This window comes from Lepidochelys kempii, chromosome 20, assembly GCF_965140265.1.
Source record: "Lepidochelys kempii isolate rLepKem1 chromosome 20, rLepKem1.hap2, whole genome shotgun sequence".
NCBI classification, from domain to species: Eukaryota; Metazoa; Chordata; order Testudines; family Cheloniidae; genus Lepidochelys; species Lepidochelys kempii.
In genome coordinates, this window is record NC_133275.1 from 3,120,607 (window position 1) to 3,139,210 (window position 18,604).

The 18,604-nt window shown below is 56.6% G+C and overlaps 1 protein-coding gene across 1 annotated transcript; it reads right to left on the bottom strand.

Moving 5' to 3' along the window:
- Nucleotides 1-1,717: 1,717 nt before the first annotated feature.
- On the bottom strand, nucleotides 1,718-18,535 carry NEMP1 (nuclear envelope integral membrane protein 1). Its single transcript, XM_073318807.1, has 9 exons — nucleotides 18,406-18,535; nucleotides 13,068-13,189; nucleotides 10,402-10,621; nucleotides 9,377-9,449; nucleotides 8,763-8,856; nucleotides 7,941-8,055; nucleotides 7,102-7,327; nucleotides 6,151-6,324; nucleotides 1,718-5,547 (listed from the first exon to the last, which is right to left on the bottom strand). The coding sequence occupies exons 1-9, from the start codon at nucleotides 18,533-18,535 to the stop codon at nucleotides 5,361-5,363; spliced, it is 1,341 nt and encodes a 446-aa protein (XP_073174908.1). The 3' UTR covers nucleotides 1,718-5,360.
- Between the last annotated feature and the right edge of the window lie 69 nt (nucleotides 18,536-18,604).

The following is an 18,604-nucleotide window of genomic DNA, read 5'->3' on the forward strand; positions in this document are numbered from 1 at the left end:
CCAACCCCCCCCACTACCCCCCACCCCCCCGCTGCATCTCCACTCACTCCAGCACTGCCCTGCACCCTGTAATGCAGCAGGTGTGCATGTGGCTCGTGGCCCCAGCCCGGGCACGCGTGGACACGCTCCAGAGAACAGCCACTGGGGGTGGGCCCCGCGGAAAGACGCCCCGCGCATCACAGAGATGTAGGGCTGGGAGGGACCTACGAGGGGAACCCACGAGAAGCCACCGAGTCCGTCCCCCCCGCGCTGAGGCAGGATTCAGTGTACCCAGGCCAGCAGAACAGCTGCATGGGGCAGGAGGCCCTGGGCTAGCCCCAGAAGGGGGGCTGGACCCATTTCACCACCAAGCCGGCCTGTTAATTCTTCTGCCACCCTCCAGCACGAGCCAACAGGGTGTCCGACGCACGCAGCTGGAGACGCACGCCGCGAGATCAGACCGGGGCGCCTTGCACGGCCCACGGCGCCAGGCGGAGATCCACCGCCCCACGGGCCTGGCCACAGGTAGAGAGCATGAGATGCACCAGGGCATTTAGGGCCCAGCCACCGCCCTAGCCATAAACCCCGAGAGCTGCCACAGAAGATCAGTTCCTCCTTAGCAGCCCGGTGAGATGAGGTTTTACGAGCCCTGCTTTACAGCTGGGGAAACGGGGCCAAAAACCCATTGTGTGACCCGGCCAAGGTCGCCAGGGGAATCAGCCCCAGGAAAAGCCAGCAGACCCCGGGCTATTGCTCTGCTGAGTGGCTAATTTGATGCCAGTACAAGAGGGGTTTGTTTGAGCTGGCAAGACGAGCTGGCTGCAAGGAGCCCACTGCAAGCTCTGCTGGGAGAGAAGCCCAGGGGACAAAGCCTCTTCCTCCCTGATGCTAACCGCCCAGACTCTGAGCACCGGGACGCTAGCTTGCACCCCGAAAACCCCGGAGATTTAGAGCAGGGAGCGTTGCCCATAACGTTCCATTGCAGTAACTGATCTTTGCTCCGGAGCGCCCACAAGCAGGGTGCAGACTGGGAGCCGGGCTAGTACGAGGTACACGGCGTTACTGATCCCGCAGGAATGCCTAAGGCTGGCCACAGGCAGGCTCCCCCCAGCCCTGCAGCTACCAGCGCTGGGGCAGCTCTTTCTTACCCCTGCTCCTTCCCCTCGCAGGGGGCCCTGAAACGCATGTTAACCCCGTGCGCTAAACCAGGGGTCTGGATCTTGTGTGGAGCAGGGACAGGGAGCCAGCATCACAGCCCTGAAGAACAGCTCGGTGGGGGCTTGAAAGCTCGTCTCGCTCACCCCCAGAAGTCGGTCCAATAAAAGCTTGGACCTCCCCCACCGTGTGCGAGGCCGGTAATGATTTCGCGGCGGATGGGAACAGAAGAGTCAGGCCAGGAGGAAAAAATCACTTCACTCGTGTTGAGCTGCACCTGGGATTTGTCCTTCCAGTACCTCTTAACCCATCTGGAGCCCCCCTTCTTCCAGCCCAGGCCTGCCCCCCACCCCTCCCCGCTGTGACCTACACTGGGTGCAGAACCCTAGTAGCCAGAGTATTAACCCACGAGGCCCCTAATGCTTTGGGCAGGATACGAGAGCCAGGGGCTGTTAGGGGATGGAAGGAATCTGCTGATGAGCCTTGGTTGTGCGATAGACCGACCGACGACAGCTTTGTCCAGCCTCTCAGCTGCTTCGAGCCGAACCGCCGCTTTCACATCCTTGTTTAACACACACACGGCTACAAAAACAAACTTTATTAAAATTCTGAACTGACATTAACAGCAAGAAAACTAAACTCTGGGCTCCGTGGCCGCTTGCGGCGGCTAACACTGAGAGCTGGCTTTCCGCAACAGCAGGGAGCGGGAAATAAAAGGGGCGCAGCAACAAAAAGAAAATATTTAAAATTAAACTGGGAATTACCCAGCGTGGCCATAACCTCCAGCAGTTATGTGGCTTATAGGCAGTGCCAAGCCGGATTGCATTGCACGGGCTGCTCCTGCAGACTGCACGTGCCCCCCCACTCTGATTATTTTGCAGCAGTGCCTGGCACAACAATGAACGAAAGCTCACTGCTGTGACATTACTTCATGGGGAGCAAGCAGGATCCGGGCCCTGCGGGGAGCACTTTCCCCAGAGGCGCCACTCAAGGGCAGTTATTGCTCAGATAGTTGCATAGAGATTGAGGAGCACCCTCCCCCCCATTTGTGCTTAAGAGAAGGCCTGTCACCCAGGCCATGCCAGCCAGGCCCACACACCTCGCACGACAGAGGCAGAAGCTGGGACGCAGTTTGCTCTGAGTTCAGAGCTAGAGGGGGGGGGGGGCGGGCAATCCAGGCCAGCTGCAGCCTACCCCACCTAGGGCAGGCGGGCAGCCAGCCTTGCCCACTGACGCCAGTGCCAAAGGGTTAACTGAGCCCTGGGGCACATTGCAGCCCTCGAGCAGGAAATGCCCGGCTCTCCTCTACGGGCCAAGTTCCACACAGGCCTAGTCCCCTTCCATTTTCACTCTGGCTCACAACCAGACACTGTGCATAGTCACACAAGCCCCACACGGGGCCACTGTCATGAAATGAACGCACATCAGATGAGACAGGACAGTACTGCCCGGCGGCTCTACACCTCAGCTGCTTTCTGCACTGGCTCAGTGCTAAGGCACAAGCAACCTCCAGGCTTTTGGGGTTCAGTGGGGATGTTGGAGGCCAGCTGCAACTTAAAGGGGCCTGATTTGCAAAAAGAGAGTCTGGGAGTCGGACTCCTTTGAGGGTGGCAGGTTGGACGCCCCCTGCCCATCACTAGTGGTTTTGACCATTTAGCTCACCCCTAGTTTAGCGGGTCTCTCCCCCAGCCCCAAGCAGACCCTCGAGCGCATCACTGCAAGAGACGACAGACTTGGGGGCCAGGAGCTCGTTTCGCTATATTTACCAAGAGAAGCTTCTTGGAAATAAAGAGAACTCTGCGACGGGGCGGTTTTCAAAGCAGCGATCCTGGGGAGACTTTCAGTAGCACCCAATTGACTTGGAGCACGAGCCCTGCTGGAATCAATGGGATTTGTGCTCCTAAATCACTCTGGTAACTTCAGAATCCCACCCTTCGCCCCATAGCTCCCATTAACTACAATGCATCTGAATGGGCTACGCAGCATGGAAAGCCTCAGGCACGGCCAAGTCCCTGGCCCCGCGGTTCAGAACTAGCTGCTCCAGACACCCCTTTGCTCCGGCAAAGAACCTGCGGCGTGAACGAGACCATGCCAGGCCGAGGGCTCGGCTGCAGCCCCTCACCTGCCGCCACGTTCGCCCCCCACAGCCGGATCTGGAGAGTTGGGCCAGCGTCTCCCTCTGCTCCCTGCTCTTCAGGTCTGAGTTCAGGGACTTGCCCTTTCCCAGTGCAGCCAAGCCCCCGCGGGCTTCCTGCCCCACAAGGAGCTCAGGCTCCCCCCTGCACGCAGGGAACCCAGGCTAGCAGCACTAGCTTCCCGGCTCAGGGGACTGGACTCCTCCAGGGAGCAGCAAAGATGGAAGCAGGTCAGGCAGGAGCGTCCCAGGATGTGCCAGGCCACCCAGGCGCTTGCAGACAGATTAGAGGGGATGTGGAGCTGAACCGGAGGCTGTGGGGGACAGGGACACGTCGCCGTGCACTGCATTAGCACGGGACTCCCTAGGCAGAGAAGGCTGAAAGGGTCGGGCCTAGAATAGAGGCTCAGGGAGCTCCGTGAATAATGCTGACATGGTAGAGACGGGGCCACCTGCTCGGGCCCTAAGCAGGAAAAGCGTCTCTGGCTGCGGAGCACTGTGGACGTAAGTAAATGAACCACAACCAAAGCAGGTGAGAAGGACGCATTCAGACACAAATCCTGAAGCCAGGGTTTTCCTCATGTCCACAGGGAGACGCTCAAGGGTGCTGGGCCTAAGTGGGGCCGTTAGCAGTCCCAATCCTGGGCTGCACCAACAGGGAAGCCAGCCTGGCGCTCCAGCCACCGGCTGCAGGGGCACAGCCTACATCAAATAAAGATCTGCACCAGGAGACGGTGGGGAGGGGTTGACAGCGCAGGCCCAGCAGCCTCGCCTGTAGCCATGCGGTCAGCCCTCGAAGCCCCCCTGGCTCCCCAAAGGGGCTGAGCAGAGGTGCTGACTGCCCGGAGGCCTCCGGTCCTCTTTGGTGATCATACGAACAGATGCCGTTCCTGCCCCCGTACCCGTTACGGGGCGGGGAGCTGGCAGCCTTTCCTTGCAGGAGAACAGGAAGTCAGCTGCCCTGCACGCACCTGTCACTACAGCAAGTCTAAAGTTCTCCTCTTGTGCAAACAAAGCCGGCTCCCAGTGGGAGGAGGAAGAGATCAAGTTGCTCTCCCCACAGGCAGCCGGCCTCTTCCCACCGCCCCCACGCCGGCCTGCAAACCAGCTAACGCCCCAGCCTGCTGACAGCCAGCAGTGGGCAGCAGTCCAGGAGCCGTAGCCACAGGACAGTGAGGTAGGGGCAGGGGCCAGTGGAAAGTGGGGGTATTTTTCCTGCTGGGGGCAGGATGGACAGAGAAAAGGGGCTGAGTTCTTCAGTTGGGCTCAGCTCAGCACCTGAGGCAGGGGACCCCTGCGCCCCAGGAAAGCCACCCTGCTACGGGCAGCGGGCCGAGCGCTCTTGCAGCCTGTAGGCATGCCAGCTGCTCTTCACCACCGCCCTGCCATCACCCGGGTGCTGCCCGCCTCCTGCACAGCTGAGACCCAGGGGAGCAGGAGAATGAAATTGTCTCTGTGGCTGAACGAGGCCCAGAGTGCTGCAAGCAGGAGACGGGGTGGGGACTCACCCCACGTTATGGGTGGTACGAGTCCCATTTGGACGCTGTGCCCTACAGACAACACAGGCCTGTGCAGAACCCTCCTGCCCCACAGAGAGCCTGCTCGGGTTTGGGAAGGCTGGAGGGGGGGCTTTCCCAGTCCAACTGAAGTCAGGCTGGGGCGACTCAGACAAGCAGCCCCTATTCCTCTCTGCCCCAGACAGGGCTGGGGGAAGCTCTGCTGGCAAGTTGCAAAGCAACATGTGGATTCCCCAGAAGGGAAGTGCCCCCAGAACACCCCTTCCCCGCCCCTCCTTCGGTATCTCCCCCGCTGGGGAAAGCCGGGAAAAGGACAAGTGCTGTGCAGCAGGAGAGGGACCAGGTCTGGTGCCAGCCAGAGGGCAAAGTGCTGCCAGGTTAGATGGGTGGAGTTCAATCCCCTGACTGCCCATGTCACTGGCTCCAGCAGGAGGCGCTGCCAGCCTGGCTGGCTCTGGTGCACTCGCACGGACAGACTGGGCTTTATACACACACGCACGTGCACTCATGGGGGCGCTCAGAGAGCGGGGATTGTATCCCGCAGCTCCACCACCAAATCCATCCGCACGGCTCCCTCACTCAGAGCCCAGGTGGTTCTGGGACACGGAGAACCCTGCATGACCCTCCCCTTCGAAGGAGTCGTCTTCGTCTTCCTCAAAGAGCTGGTCCTCCACGAACAAGCCCCCCAGCCCGTACTCCTGCTCGTGGACAGAGACCTCGTTCGGGGTGAGGTGGGAGGCACCGCCCACAAAGTCGGCAAACCTGGAAGTGAACGAGGATGGGGAGCAATTAACTTCCACTGTGGGAAGACAGGATACAGGGCTAGACGGACCACTGGCCTGACCCAGTATGGCCATTATGTCCCTTAAAGGTCCTAGACACCATTAAGCCTCAACCCCCACAGAAGAATTAGTAACCCCATGGGGAAACTGAGGCACAGGGGTACGGGAGCAATTGGCCCGAGGTCACACAGAGCTGGCACTAGAATTGGCAAGTCCTGCCTTGCTGTCCCAGCCACCAGTCCAGCCCAGCCCAGCCCACTAGGGTCACTTAGGCATGAGGCTAGGCCAGTATGAGGAGCCAGCCACCCAGCCAATGAAAGGCTCAGCTGCTCCGGGCCCTGCTAACACATACCCGAACGATGCTAGCTGCTGATAGCACAGTCAGGACATAGACTGCACCTGGCACCCCCGGGAGTTTTTACAGCCCTGGCAGGTATGGAGTTTAGCTGCAGGCTGCCCTGCTGGAAGAGTACAGATTGCCCCAGTCAGAGCGCAGCCAGCCCTTGCCTGGACGTGCGCAGAGCCGCGGCCCCCTGGCAGGGGGCACCGTAAGGGGGTTGCCGGCACCCCCAGGGCGTTTTACCTCTTCGGAGACTGGATCCGGGAAACCACAGTCCAGGCAGAGAACTCTGGGCTGCTGCAGTATCCGCGCAGCTCCTCCAGGGCCCTGCGCGTCTCCAGCTCCCCCTGGAGCCGGTACTCCTCCTCGGTCAGCAGGCGAGGGGGGCTCGGCTTCGCTGTGGCTTTCTGCACCTTCCTGCCAGCAGAGCGGTGGCATTAGCAGCAGTTCCCTGCCTCGAGGCTGCGCTCCGTCCTTACGGAGAGCTGCTGGGGCACCTGAGGAGCTAGGAGCCTGAAGCAGAAGTTACCGGCTGGAATCCACTGGCCTGGGCCTGAATGGATCTATGAAGCTTTCTGCCCACCTGTTTAACTCTGCCGAGCCCTGCTTGGAAGCCGGCTTCCCCACCGGCACCAGAGGCAGAGAGCTGGTCACCACTGCCCTAAGAGGGGTGACCCCATCATGCCCCAGAACACAGAGACACCCCCAGGCAACAGCGAGGACACAGGAGAAAATTCAGTTCTTAAAGACCAGAGCATCCACCACCAAGCAGGTGTTGGTGCCACACAGTGGCCAGGTTGGGTTGGACAGTTTAGTCGAGGCCATAAAGTCTAACCGGGCTCCTGACCCTTGGCCAGAGACCCCTCTGGTAAACGATGAACGTCCAAGCACGAGCAACTGGCTCCCGGGCTCCGGTTTCATGCAGCCGATCCCTCCCTCCCCACCCTGTGTCGGCCAAAACCAGGCCACGTCTCTGGCTTGGGAACTCCCTTTTTAGCCAAATGCACCCAGGGCCCCGCATCCCCTACTCTCATTCAGCCACACTACGGCGCAGCCGTCCTGTTAACAGAGCCAGTTGGCTCCTTAGCCTGGACCAGATGACTCCTGCTTGGCCGTTCGCTGCCTCCCCGCCAGCAGTGGCTGGCCTAGACCCTGTGGCTGGAGCAGCTGGCGCGCCCGGAGCTCCGGAATCACCTGTAGGTGGCGTAGAGCCACTGGACGGGGTACTCCAGGTTCTTGGTGCAGACGGCAATGGCGATCAGCGCCAGGGCAATGGGCCGGATTTGGATGCCCGAGTACATGAGCAGCAGGCCCAGGAGCTGCAAGCTCCAGGTCAGCAGATTGATGTTGCGCTCGTTCTCCAGCGGGCCGTACCGGTAGCAGACGGCGAAGCTGGCAAAGCCCACCAGCAGCACGTAGCCTGGGCGAGGGAAGTCAACGGAGGCCGCTATGAACAGGACGGACACCCAGCACCTCCGCCTCCTTTCGGGCCCAGGGTCCCTCACAGACTCATCAGCAAGTTCACGGCCAGACCCCCTGCGAACTCAGCCAGGAATTCCACGCCTGCCCCACAGAACGAGGACTGCACGGAGCAGGCAGGGCAGGAAGCATCCTGACCGTTGGTGCAGCCCGCTCCGGGAAGCGCGGAGCACAGCCACGCTGGCCGTGCTCAATGCAGCAGGCACCACATAACCGCTCCTTCCCCGTCCCCATGCTGCTGGCATCGCTGCTCCTACAGTCCCGGGTCCCTTCCTGGTCAAATGACTCTAAATCCTATTTGGACAGGGGCTGCTGAGCTCGGCTCGGGTGGCTAAGCTGGGCAGATCTGCAGCAGTAAAATCCAAGGTGCTGCTCAGACAGGCCACCTCCCCCTCCTCCCACCACGCTTTCCTGGAAGTGGCCGCCGGCGGCTGAACAGCCCCGTTTGTAGCTGTGTAGAAGGCAGACGGGCGTGGAAGTCCCAGCATCTCCCATGCCACCGTCATACAAACAGCCTTTGCTTAAGGCAGTGGTAGGTGCCGAGACACACTCACCCAGGAGATATTGCCAGTAGGACTTGCAGATCTCTCGTATGTTTCTGAAGACCAGCTGGATGAGGTAGAGGGAGAAGGACCAGCCTCCCACTAGGATGAAGTAGATGGGACTTTTCTAGGGCAGATGGAAAGACGTAAGAATAAGACACGTGTCTACTAGAGCCAAACCGCCGCTGTTTGATGTTCACCCCAGGGGAAGACTGTTTGCTAGACAGGCCCTATGTCAAAGGGCAGCGTAGCCTAGTGGGCCAGGTGCAAAACCTGGGTTCTGTTCCCAGATCTGTGGGGCTCTGGTCCTTGGCCGCTTTCCCCTCCCACCCCTTGCCTCCTTCGACTGCAGACTCTGCCCATCACTCACTGTGCAGCCTCAAGTGGGCCCTGAACTCAGCGGTGTGCTACCGTACACGAGCCAGACCGGGTGGGTGTTCTTCCCTCCTCTCTCCTGACACCCAGAGCACCTCCACACTGGGGCAGCGGGTTTTTAGCACTAGCGCGTGCCTCTGCATACCCACTACCACCTGTGTGAGCTACAGCCGAGTGCGATGGTTTAACCACTGACTACCTTGCTCAGAGCAGGGGTTAGACGCCAGAACCACCATACCCCAGCATTCCTGCCTCTGGGGCCTGGGCCCTGAAAGGCTCTTTCGAGTTTCCCCCCAGCATAGACCGGACCCGAGAGCCTCAGAGGGCAGGAGTTTGTAACCAGATTCCCAAGTTACAGCAGTTTGGCGCGGTCCTTGAACCAGCCAGTCGCCGAGTGATCAATTCCAGCTCCATCACACTCAGCAGCACCCAATTCCCAGACCCGGACCGCAGCCTCACCTTGGGCATCACCTTGGCCATCACGTAGATGAGGATCAGCAGCGAGGCCAGCATGCCGATGCTTATCCCAGCTGAGTAGTGGAAGAGCTGACTCCTGCGGAGATCACGCACGGCGGGTGAGTTTGAGAGATGTCCACCCGCACAAACACAGGCCGAACAGAGCTTCAAGCAGACACACCCAGGAGAGCAGGAAGCCAACGCGCCTCGGGATCATTAAAAGGGAGCTAGGGTGGCATTCACTGTCTCTTGGTAAGAGCAGCCTGCGCAAAGCCAAGCTCCATGGCTGAGCCAAGGGGATTTGCAGTGTTGGGAGATGATCCCCCTGATTTAACTGCCGGGACACCAGGCCACAGCCTGAAAGCTCGTAGGCGGCCTCCCAGCTGTGGATGTTAGCAGCCCTTTGTTTACATAGCTATTACGGGACAGAGGCTAGGCTGGGGCAGGCACCGCTCCGAGGTGCCCCGCTGCACCTGGCCGCAGCAGCATCCCTGAGGTCACGTTTCCTCCGTGTTGCCCAGGCCATTAACACAGAGATTGGGGGGGGGGTGTCGAGCACACAGGACCGCAGGTATGGCACACGCAGTGGTCTGGTCTTCCAGCAAGGGGCGACCCACCTGCTCAGCAAATCGCCGCAGAAAAACAGGACCAGGCCCAGGAAGGAAACCAGGCAGAGCTTGGTGTCAAACCCTAAAAGAGACAAGACAGTATCAGAGAAGCCCCCAGCCTGGTTACTTTGTGCTGGAGCCCACATGACAACATGACACGGTCCCAGTAGTCCACGGGGAGCAGCTGGGAAATACCCAGCACAACATACAGAGGCAGACCCCTGAGCTGGATATGCCTGGATAGCTCAGTGGTTTGAGCATTGGCCTGCTAAACCCAGGGTTGTGAGTTCAATCCTTGAGGGGGCCATTTAGGGATCTGGTGCAAAAATTGGGGATTGGTCTTGCTTTGAGCAGGGGGTTGGACAAGATGACCTCCTGAGGTCCCTTCCAACCCTGATATTCTATGATCCCGTCTCAGTATAAACGGCCCCAAGGCCCAGACTCTGGATAAACCTGGTGAATCTCAGACCAAGGATTCAAACACGGCTTTGCTGTGGGTGGCACCAAACTGACCTGGGGCTGGAGGAAACGGATGGATGCACCCTGCTTCTCTTCCAGAGGCGTACACAGCCCATGTTGGGCGAGTGCTTCTCTCCCACCCCCAGCCCCTCACCCACACCCCTCCCAAGCAAAGAAGGAACTGGTTCAGTCATTAGACCTAGGGCTAACACTTGCTATAACGCCCTACAACAGATACCTGGTACCGCCAGGAGCCTGTTCTAGGCCCAAAGCAGCTGGACCAAGCTCCCTGCAGAGTTGGGTGCCACCACTTGCCTGTTTTTAACCTTCTCCTCAGATCTCCTCCATTTCCCCCATTGGCCCAAAGGGCAGTTTCAGGGTGCTCACCCTGACACCCCCCTGTAAGACCAGCTGGGTTCTTCCAAACGACGTGGCATCCAGCAGTAGCCAGGTAACCCTAACTCTGCGCTGCTGGATGGAGCACATCCTCAGCGAAGTGGCAGAAATTGCACCTCCTTCCCCGAGCAGGCCTACAAAGCCCCGAGAGGGGCCGCCCAACCCCCAGCATGGCTTACACCGGAAGAGGACGACGCTGTAGTTGGTGTTTGCCTCTAGTAACTCTACTTTCAGGCAGGTTTTCTCGCTGTAGAGATCCACTGGGATGTAGGTGTCGTTCAGCTTCTCTTTCAAGAAGGAGAAGAAGAAGTTCCACATGTTGAACTCCTCCAGCTCTTTCAGCTTCTCCTCATTTTCCACCTGGGTGACACGGATCATCTTGTTGCTGACAACTCGGATCTGCAGACGGGAGAGGAGAGGTACTCGCACACCCACGCTGCACTGCAGGGGTGGACATAACGGGGTCTTCGATGAAGCCAGCGCACGAAGGAGACAAAACTAGATGGGGATCGGAGCTGTGCAGCTAACAGCTTAACTTAGCAAGTGCTAACTTGCTTAGCACTTTGTGAGAGGCTTCCCATATGTCAGCTCGCAGTACATGGGGCAGGTTTGTTCCCTTCCCTGATCAGTGGTCTCAGGACAATGAAATCACTGCTAATCTGTTGAGACTGCCAGAAGAGGCGGCCTTGGAAATGCTATTAGAGATACAGGGTACCATTTCCAAACTCACCAAAGTGACAGTCAAAAGTTCACTTTGGTGAGTTTGGAAATGTACCTACAGCTAGCTTACCAAAGCAGTTAGACCAGTGGCTCTCAACCTTTCCAGACTACCGTACCCCTTTCAGGAGTGGGATGTGTCTTGTGTACCCCCAAGTTTCACCTCACTTAAAAACTACTTTGCTTACAAAATCAGTCATAAAATACAAAAAAGTGTCACAGCCACACTGTTACTGAAAAACGGCTTCCTTTCTCATTTTCACCATAATTACAAAATAAACCAACTGGAATATAAATATTGCACTGACATTTCAGTGTACAGTATACAGAGCAGTATAATGAAGTAATTGCCTGGATGAAATTTTAGTTTGTACTGACTTTGCTTGTGCTTTTTTACAACAGGCTCTTAAGACAGGCAAATCTCTAGACCAGGTGCCATACCCTTTGGAAGAGGTCTGCAAACCCCCAGTTGCCAATAACTGACTTCTCAGGAAGTGTATCCACATCCTGCACCTGCATGCCTACAGTCGCCTTCACGTCTCAGCTGCAGACTCTCTCTCAATGCCTCCTTTTCTCATCAGCAAGAACCCTGGCCATGAGCATCTAAAAATGTGAGTTGCAAGAAGACCTGGTCTCAGTTAGACATTTTCAGGGGACCAGTTGAAGGATGAGGGAGGATTTCAAGGCACAGAACCAGCAGCGAGAAAGTCTAGAGTGTTCCTACCTTTGCCGCTTGCTTCCTGCATGCACTTGCAAGTCACTTCCCCTCCCATTGCCTCAGTTTCCCCATCTGTAACTGGGGGATAATGCTCCCATCCGGGGTCTGAATTGAAGCATCCTTGTTAAAATTGCTGAGTCTCTCAGACGGAAGGAGCTTAAGCGCTGATTGTACAAACTTCTCTCAGTGGGCTTGTTTTAGTCATTCCCTGACATGCTCATCAGGCAGTTTCGCCTTTGATAGCTTTATGGAATAAATTACAAAACCCATGGTTCTCTGATGCGATTCCTTCCCCCCACCTCCGGCCAGAAGAGGTGGATGTGAAGAACAGTGCCGCAGATCTCGACAGACCGAGAAACCGTGACACGAAGCGTCCTGACAGACGCTTGCCACTTCTGCCAACATTAGATGCAGCCTCAGGGCAGCCGCCATGAGAAACTAGGCCAGCGTCTGCCCGCTGTGGCAGGAGAGATCAGGGTGACAAGGGGCGTCAGGGGGAGGAACAGCCCTGCACTGATGTCTGACGAAGCCTCGAGTATCACTATGAACACTGGCACTTTGATAGCCCCCGCATGCCAGCTGCCAAACAGCAGTTCCTCTCGCTTTTCCTACCCTGAGTAGCCCCTGGGGCTCCTCTGCCTGACGAGCAGCAGGGCGACCCTACTTTGAGCCTATGTCTGACACTGCTGGAAACAGGAGCCTTACGGCTGACAGCAGTGTCTCCTTCAGCCAGCAACATGGAGGGCTTCCCCACCAGAAAACGCTCATCTGCAGCAGGCCTTATCCCCGGTTTCCAGCTGACACCCAGAGAGCTTAAGTGACTTGCTCAAGGCCACAAGAGTGAGTGGCAGGGTGGGGGGGGAAAAGAGAACTCTGAACTCCCGACGCTCAGTCCATTGTTCTAACCACACCACGACACTTTCGCCCAACACTGGGAATAGAACCCAGGAGTCCTGAAACCAAGCCTGCTGGTTCTAACCACTACAATGTATTCCTAGGACACCTGTGGTTGTCTTTTGGCCTTACTGTGCTCTCTCCTGCCTGTACAGCCCCAGCACATTCTGGCTCCTAACCTCATATAAACCACAGGATGAGAAGGGCAAGGAACAAAGGCTGGGAACACATCTGGGACTGGCCAGCAGCAGGAGCATTCAGACACAGGTAGGGGTCCAAGCAAGAAGTTTCTCTCCAGGGACCAGCCCTTACCTTGTTGCTACCGCACCCGCCCCAAGGAGAGGAGATAAAGAGATAAGGGGGTTTGGTCCGAGAGGTTCTTTCGCTGGTTCACACAAACCCGACAAAGCCTCTTTCATTCAGACTCTTGGCTTGAATGTAAATAATGGGAGTGGGGCAGCAGAGAGACGCAGACCTGGTTTTGCAGCAGCAGGCAAAGTGGGCGCTGGTTCCTACCTGCATCCGGGTCCAGATGTCATGCCATTTTGGGATCACCACGTTGGTGTAGCAGAACTGCCGCGGTAACATCAGATGGCTCACATGCCCTTCTTCAAGTTGGATCACCGACTTCTCAGCACCTTCATTAGACAGGGGAGAGGGATAAGAAAGATTTAGTAACAAACTAGACCCGATGCAGCTATACCCATTCGTGTCTGGGAGCGAGCCTGTCCTGTGTCCGGCACAAGACACAGGGGGGGGAAGTTCTCTTTAATTTCATTTAAAAGAACTGTGTTTGTTTTGATATCAATTCAATTGATTTCACAGGGCCCCTTCCCCAACCTTCGGCGCACCCTGATGAGGGAAGCTGGAAGTTTTGGCATTTATAACAGGTGGCCCCTGGGGAAAGGGTCCGAGATCAAGAGATGGGCACTTGAACTGGGTGTTTGGGCTCAAAGGTCCTGAGCTACAGTTTCAGGCTTTCTGCAGACTCAGGAAGGCATCCCAGCAGCACTTCACCCTTGGCTCGTGTTGCTACAGGTTTTCTTCACACTCACCAGGGACAAAACAATCGTGGGTGGCTTGTTTTTAAGGGAAAGGAGTACTTGTGGCACCTTAGAGACTAACCAATTTATTTGAGCATAAGCTTTCGTGAGCTACAGCTCACTTCATCGGATGCATATTGTGGAAACTGCAGAAGACTTTATATACACACAAAGCATGAAAAAATACCTCCCTCCACCCCACTCTCCTGTTGGTAATAGCTAAAAGTACCTCCCCCCACCCCACTCTCCTGCTGGTAATAGCTTATCTTAGATAAGCTATTACCAGCAGGAGAGTGGGGTGAGGTATTTTTTCATGCTTTGTGTGTATAAAAGACTTCCTACGCTTTCCACAGTATGCATCCGATGAAGTGAGCTGTAGCTCACAAAAGCTTATGCTCAGATAAATTGGTTAGTCTCTAAGGTGCCACAAGTCCTCCTTTTCTTTTTGCGAATACAGACTAACACGGCTGTTACTCTGAAACTTGTTTTAAGGGGAGACTTAGAACCTAGAGAACATTCCCGCAAGCAATAGGTGGATTTCATGGCTAGTTCCACAGCCCCAGGACTCATGGGACTCTGGCAGTGAGTTCTCTGGGAGCAATTCTGTTTAAAGAAAGAGCAAACACGTCCCCCGAAACTAGGGATCGGGCACTTGGTGATACCACCAGCACCAAACAAGCTGTCCTGGGAATGCTGAGGTCAAGGGAAACACCAACCAGAGACTAATTGCATGGAGCCTTCCTAAAACATGAATTTGATTCTAAGCTCAATCGTGCAGTTCCACTGACTTCTGTGCAATTTCTCCCGATTTACACTAACACAACAAGAGGATCAGGGCCCAGTGTGCATCCCACATAGACCTCATTAGAGTTTACATAAGAACGGCCAGACTGGGGAAGATCAGTGGTCCACTTAGCCCAGTATCCTGCCTGACAGTGGCCATCTGAGCAGGGTTGGGATTTCGGAGTCACCCGACATTTTTCCCCAGTGATCTCCTCCCCAAGAAGCTCTGAGCCTGACGTTCTTTGGCCCTCCATGTGTGTTGCAAGCACACCCACTCTGCGAGAGACAGCCCTGGGGGAATTTATTCAGCAACCACATCGGTGAGACAAATTCGCCGAGTTTAAGGCCAGAAGGGACCAATGTGGTATCTCCTGAATAACACAGGTCCTAACCTCCCTATATTAGTTCCTGCTTCAGGTCCAATGTCTATGGCTGAAGGAGAATGGCTGGGGGCGGGGGGGATCCCCCATTTCTGCCAGTACTGAGTCCTATAACTTGTGAGGTGAACTAAGGACCATTTTCACTCAGCAGGCAGAAGGAAACACTCATCAACTTCAGCTTCACTCCTGGAACAAGGCCAGATATAGCTTTACAGTCAACTACAGCCTTAGACCATGCCTCAGTTTACCTTCTCTGTCATAATACAGCACCGCTGTAGGTAGAGGATGGCGGTAGAAAGGGGAAGCATACTGGAGTTCTGATCAGCTAGGAGGGTGGCCATTATTTTTGGTCACTATAAGTAACTTTGTTCATTTAAAAGATATTCCATTGAACTCCTCCCGATTTATAACCGGCTTGGCATCTGTAAGTGCCTTTGCAAGGAGATAGTCCTCTTCTCTAGCCTCCTTAGGAAAAAGCCAAACCCCAGGCTTTCATCAATGCATGCGTGTGTTGTGAAGAGGCTCCCGAGAGTCTTTTCTCAACAGGCGCACATATCTCCCACGGAGATGGCTCAGGCGTATAGATTCACTGCAGAGAGTGGGTGTTTGAGTAATGCTGTGTGACTTTAAACTATTTACCAACGTGCTCAAGTTCATAGAAAAGTGTTATTCCCCAAGAGGGGAGACATTAGATAGCTTAATGTTGTTTTTTTTTACTCTACCTAGGGAAAGAACGTGACTTACATTAAAAATCGCCATGCTACAGTCACTACGTTGTGTGCCCAGACAGCATGTGCTGCTCACACGGATTAATGGATGTTTGTTAATGCTTTGTGCTAGGCACATCCCTGTTCACACCGAACAAGGCACCTTTTACACATAGCCCAATTTTTAGCAGAGGAGCAGTACGTGCCTAGATGGAGGGCAGTCATGATAATCCATGATTTAGTTGGGGATTGGTCCTGCTTTGAGCAGGGGGTTGGACTAGATGACGCCCCGAGTCCCTTCCAAGCCTGATATTCTATGATCCTTAGTGGTTAATAATAATACCACGCTCACCTATAACACTTTTCATCCATAGATCTCAAAGCACTTTACTTTTATAGATGGGGAAAATGAGGCACAGAGCAGGGACGTGACTTGCCTGAGGTCACCCAGCAGGCCAGTGGCAGAACCAGGTCTCCAAGGCCCAGTCAGTGCCCTACCCACTAGGTCACACTGCCTCCCGAGCGACATTTTTGGGGTTTCCAATCAGATACCCTACTCCCTTCTCCACCAAGGCAAACAGACTGGCGAGCCTGCTAACCCCATGACAGAGGTCATTGCCATTCAATCCATTCTCTGCTCCCCAGAGAAACTAACAGTCACACGAATAGAGAAACACTCCCACAGAAGCTAACAGCACCTTCGGGGCATCCTCAGGCACTTAGAGAGGCACAAACATAGCCACGAAGTGAGATTATCACAAGAAGGAATTGGCACTTTGTTTATAACTCACAGTTCAAAGAGTGCGGCTCAGAAGCAGAGATTTCAATGCACAAATTAACATGCTTTGGGGCACGCCACCATCCCCACACACACCCACCACCCCAAACTTCTCAGTTAACACAAAACACAATAGATTTAACTTTTCCTTTTCTCTAGCTTTGAAGTGGGAATTTTCTGGAGTCTTCTAAACAGATCAAAAGCCTTGGCTTGTTTTCCTCTAGCTTCGGCATCTGTAGGAAGTGCACACAGAAAGGCATCCTCCTCCCAACCAATGAAAGTGGTTTTGCCACCTCTGACACTTCCGTGAGGCAAGGGCCTAGAGGTCGTTAACTAAGACTGAGGTCCCATTGTGCTGGGCACTGCACAAGCAGTGTCTGGCCCAAAGAGTTCACGGTCTCAACTAGAGAAGGAGTGGGAGACAAAGAATCATCATTTTACCGCTGCAGAACTGGGGCGTAGAAAGATCAAGGACTTAAAAGGAAATCTGGGGCAGAGCCAGGAGCTGAACCCAAGTGCCAGCTCAGTGCCTCACCCACCAGCCCACGCTTCCTCCGATCTCTGCCCACCCTGCGCAGAGACGAATCAATCAGTTTGTATGGAGAGGGAACGGAGAGGGAGCCAACTAGAAAGGATTATCGGATACTTGCATTATGGTGGCACCTTAAGGGGACCTGGTCGGGATTATGGTTTGATAGCACAAGGTGCTGTGCACAAGGTGCCCCCTGCCTCCCCACCAGTGCCAACATGTCCCCCATCCTCTGCCAACATCCTCTTTTATCCTGCGTCATTCCCATCCCTCGAGTCCCTCCTCTGAGGGGCTCACAAGATTGACTTGGAATGGAAGCATTTAAAACAGTGCATCATAACGCATTTCAGGTGATTCCCCAGACTGAGCGGTGATCCTGCCCCGCCCTGCCAGCGCCCCACCCAGCCCCATGCTGCCTACCAGCACCATCCTCCCCTGTCTCAACCCCCACTGTACACAGCCGTACACAGCCTGCCAGTGCCCGCCTGTCCCACCAATCTTCCGCCCCAACTCCCCAGGGGTTCACAGTTCACTGATTTGGGTCCACCGCCCATAAGTCTCTCCCCACCCGCAAGTCACTGCACGTGACCCCCAAAGAACAGCCTGGATCTGCTGGCAAGGTGGGGTGGGGTGGGGCAGCGAGTGCTAGGATTTTTTGGGTGGGGGGGTGGCAATTTAACACAGCAGCAGGCAGCGCTGATGAGATTACAAGGAGCTCCCAGGATGGGGTGACAGAAGGGGACAGAGCAGGGTGATGGGGATTTACCTGCTGCCTCCCTGCACAGGGGCAGCCAGTGGAGTCAGGGCGGGAGGAGAAGAGAGAAAAATTCAGAAAAAATCACAGTTCCCCATGGGCCTATAGTCAGCATCCCCCCGGCTCACCAACACCCCACGCCAGGTGCCCTCAGGAAAGGGCCCCCACACCTGCCCCACACCCAGACTCTGGGCCTCCCTGGGTTCCCATCCATCCCCCCCATACCTGCCTCCCCTCCCTTCCTCGCGCCCCAAGTCCCAGCCCCCCAGTGCCTGCGCCCCACACCCCAGGTCCCTCAGCCTGTCTCCCCCAGCCCCAGCCCCCCCCCAATTCCCCCACTCCCCATCTCTGTCCCACCCCAGTCCCTGCCCCCTCCTGGGTCCCAGCCCCCCAGTGCCTGCGCCCCACACCCCAGGTCCCTCAGCCTGTCTCCCCCGGCCCCCAGTCCCAGCCCCCCCAATTCCCCCACTCCCCATCCCTGTCCCACCCCAGTCCCTGCCCCCCAGTGCCTGCGCCCCACACCCCAGGTCCCTCAGCCTGTCTCCCCCAGCCCCCAGTCCCAGCCCCCCCAATTCCCCCACTCCCCATCTCTGTCCCACCCCAGTCCCTGCCCCCTCCCGGGTCCCAGCCCCCCAGTGCCTGCGCCCCACACCCCAGGTCCCTCAGCCTGTCTCCCCCAGCCCCCAGTCCCTGCCCCCCCAATTCCCCATCCCTGTCCCACCCCAGTCCCTGCCCCCCAGTGCCTGCACCCCACACCCCAGGTCCCCCAGTCCCTGCCCCCCAGTGCCTGCGCCCCACACCCCTGGTCCCCATCTCTGTCCCACCCCAGTGCCTGCGCCCTGCGCCCCCCGCCCCGGTCCCTTGGGGCCCCCCCCGGTACCTGCTGCGCCTGCGCCTGCGCCCCCCGCCAGCGCCAGCAGCACCAGGGTCCCCAGGAGCCGCCGCCGCCCCGGGGCTGGTTTCATCCCTCCCGCCATGGCCGCGCCACGCACTTCCGCCCGCACCGTCATCAGCCCGCCCTAGCAACCAGGAGGACGGGCGGGCCGCGGGCCTATGAGCGCCCAAGTCTGCAGTGACGT

Bases quoted from the DNA above. Each gene is read 5' to 3' on its own strand.
- NEMP1 (XM_073318807.1), bottom strand. From the start codon at position 18,535: ATGACGGTGCGGGCGGAAGTGCGTGGCGCGGCCATGGCGGGAGGGATG. The intron at 6,325-7,101 runs GTGATTCCGGAG...CTCTGCTGGCAG, and splicing joins TGGCTCTACGCCACCTACAG to GAAGGTGCAGAAAGCCACAG. The intron at 5,548-6,150 runs GTAAAACGCCCT...GTTCACTTCCAG, and splicing joins CGGATCCAGTCTCCGAAGAG to GTTTGCCGACTTTGTGGGCG.